The sequence below is a fragment of the Cyprinodon variegatus genome, unplaced genomic scaffold (genome assembly GCF_000732505.1).
Source record: "Cyprinodon variegatus isolate N-32 unplaced genomic scaffold, C_variegatus-1.0 Scaffold1365, whole genome shotgun sequence".
Taxonomy (NCBI): Eukaryota; Metazoa; Chordata; class Actinopteri; order Cyprinodontiformes; family Cyprinodontidae; genus Cyprinodon; species Cyprinodon variegatus.
Window position 1 is genome coordinate 161,265 of NW_015151818.1, and position 1,432 is coordinate 162,696.

At 51.3% G+C, this 1,432-nt stretch overlaps 1 protein-coding gene across 1 annotated transcript in view; it reads right to left on the reverse strand.

The window, feature by feature from the left end:
* The window catches only part of atad5 (ATPase family, AAA domain containing 5), a gene marked incomplete at its 5' end in the record, with an annotated part of 10,389 nt that overhangs the window by 6,042 nt on the left and 2,915 nt on the right, over nucleotides 1–1,432 (reverse strand). The window contains 4 exons of the mRNA XM_015402549.1: nucleotides 219–401; nucleotides 613–749; nucleotides 834–895; nucleotides 988–1,084. Of these exons, the coding sequence (XP_015258035.1) occupies nucleotides 219–401; nucleotides 613–749; nucleotides 834–895; nucleotides 988–1,084 (479 nt within the window). The remainder of the gene's footprint in view (nucleotides 1–218; nucleotides 402–612; nucleotides 750–833; nucleotides 896–987; nucleotides 1,085–1,432) is intronic.

Sequence of the window (1,432 nt, forward strand, 5' to 3'; positions counted from 1 at the left end):
CCTCCCACCTGCTAATGCCTCCCACCTGCTAATGCCTCCCACCTGTTAATGCCTCCCACCTGCTAATTCCTCCCACCTGCTAATGCCTCCCACCTGCTAATGCCTCCCACCTGCTAATTCCTCCCACCTGCTAATGCCTCCCACCTGCTAATGCCTCCCACCTGTTAATGCCTCCCACCTGCTAATGCCTCCCACCTGCTAATGCCTCCCACCTGTTAATGCCTCCTACCTGCTGAGGCCTCTGGTTTAGGGGCGGAGCGGTCAGTGTTGAAGTTGCTGAAGTACGCCGGCTTCAGCGGATGGTCTCCTGGGATGTCCACCAGGTGAGACTGCGTGGCCTCCTTCAGCTGAGCCAGAACATGGCGCCCGCTGCGCTGAGAGGAACAGTTCACCTCAAACACCTGTGGTATAAGGAGGAGGGGGAGGGGCTAATAGATCCAATCAAGTCAAAGAGCAGCTCAGTTCTGTGTCATTCCTCCTCTGACCACCAGGGGGCAGTAAACCACCTGGATCTGCCCGTCCAGGGGGGGCTAAACACTCACAGCTGGAACAGCTGAACGTAAAAGCCTGCCGCACTTTTCAGAGTTCTAAAGCCAAAGACAGTTTTCCCACCTTGAAGCCGAGCTGCTGAGCGCAGGCATAGACAGCAGCCGTCTTTCCCACCCCTGAGGGTCCCGTTAGCAGCATAGCCTTAGCCAGCGGCTCCTTTCCTACGCCGTCGCCCTGGAAGGCGCCACAGTCCCAGAAATCTGGACGCAGGAAATAAAAATGTTTACAACATAATTAAAAAAACATCAATTATCACAAACTTTGAGGGAAAGAAAGAATTTTACCGTTTCCTTCCTCCATCCGCTGCTCCTCACCTTCAGCTCTTAGTTTCCATTTCTGCAACCAGCTGATCAAAAGGAGGAGACCCCCCCCCCCCTCAGTGTTAGCTATAGGATGGAGGAATGAAGCCGTACCTGTGAGCCCCCCCGCCCCCCGTACCTGTGCAGCTTGGTGACGGAGGCGGAGTTACCGATCACTTCACTGGAATGTTGAGGAAAATACTTGTTGGTCCAGAGATCTTCCTCCAGACGGACGTCTGGATAAAAGGAGGGAAACTGGTTCAGGTTTCCATCTAATCCGTGTTTAAATTCATCCTGAAACAAGTTTAACTTGAATGTTTATTTAAAACCAGAAAATAAAGCTGAACTGGAAAAGAAGCTGCTGAGCCGATCTTCTGCTTCTATAAAACCTGGAACTCAAAGTTAATCCAGACATTTAGAGTTTAACAAGTTTCCTGGATGAGAAACAAAATGCAGCAGATTGTTTTTAACTTTTCTGGAACGTTGCTGCAGATTTTAGCTCTATTGGACGTCAGCAGGAGCAAGGAGGAGCTACAGCTGCTGTTCTTCCACCTGCAGGACGAGCAGCTTTAGCAGGAGGAGCA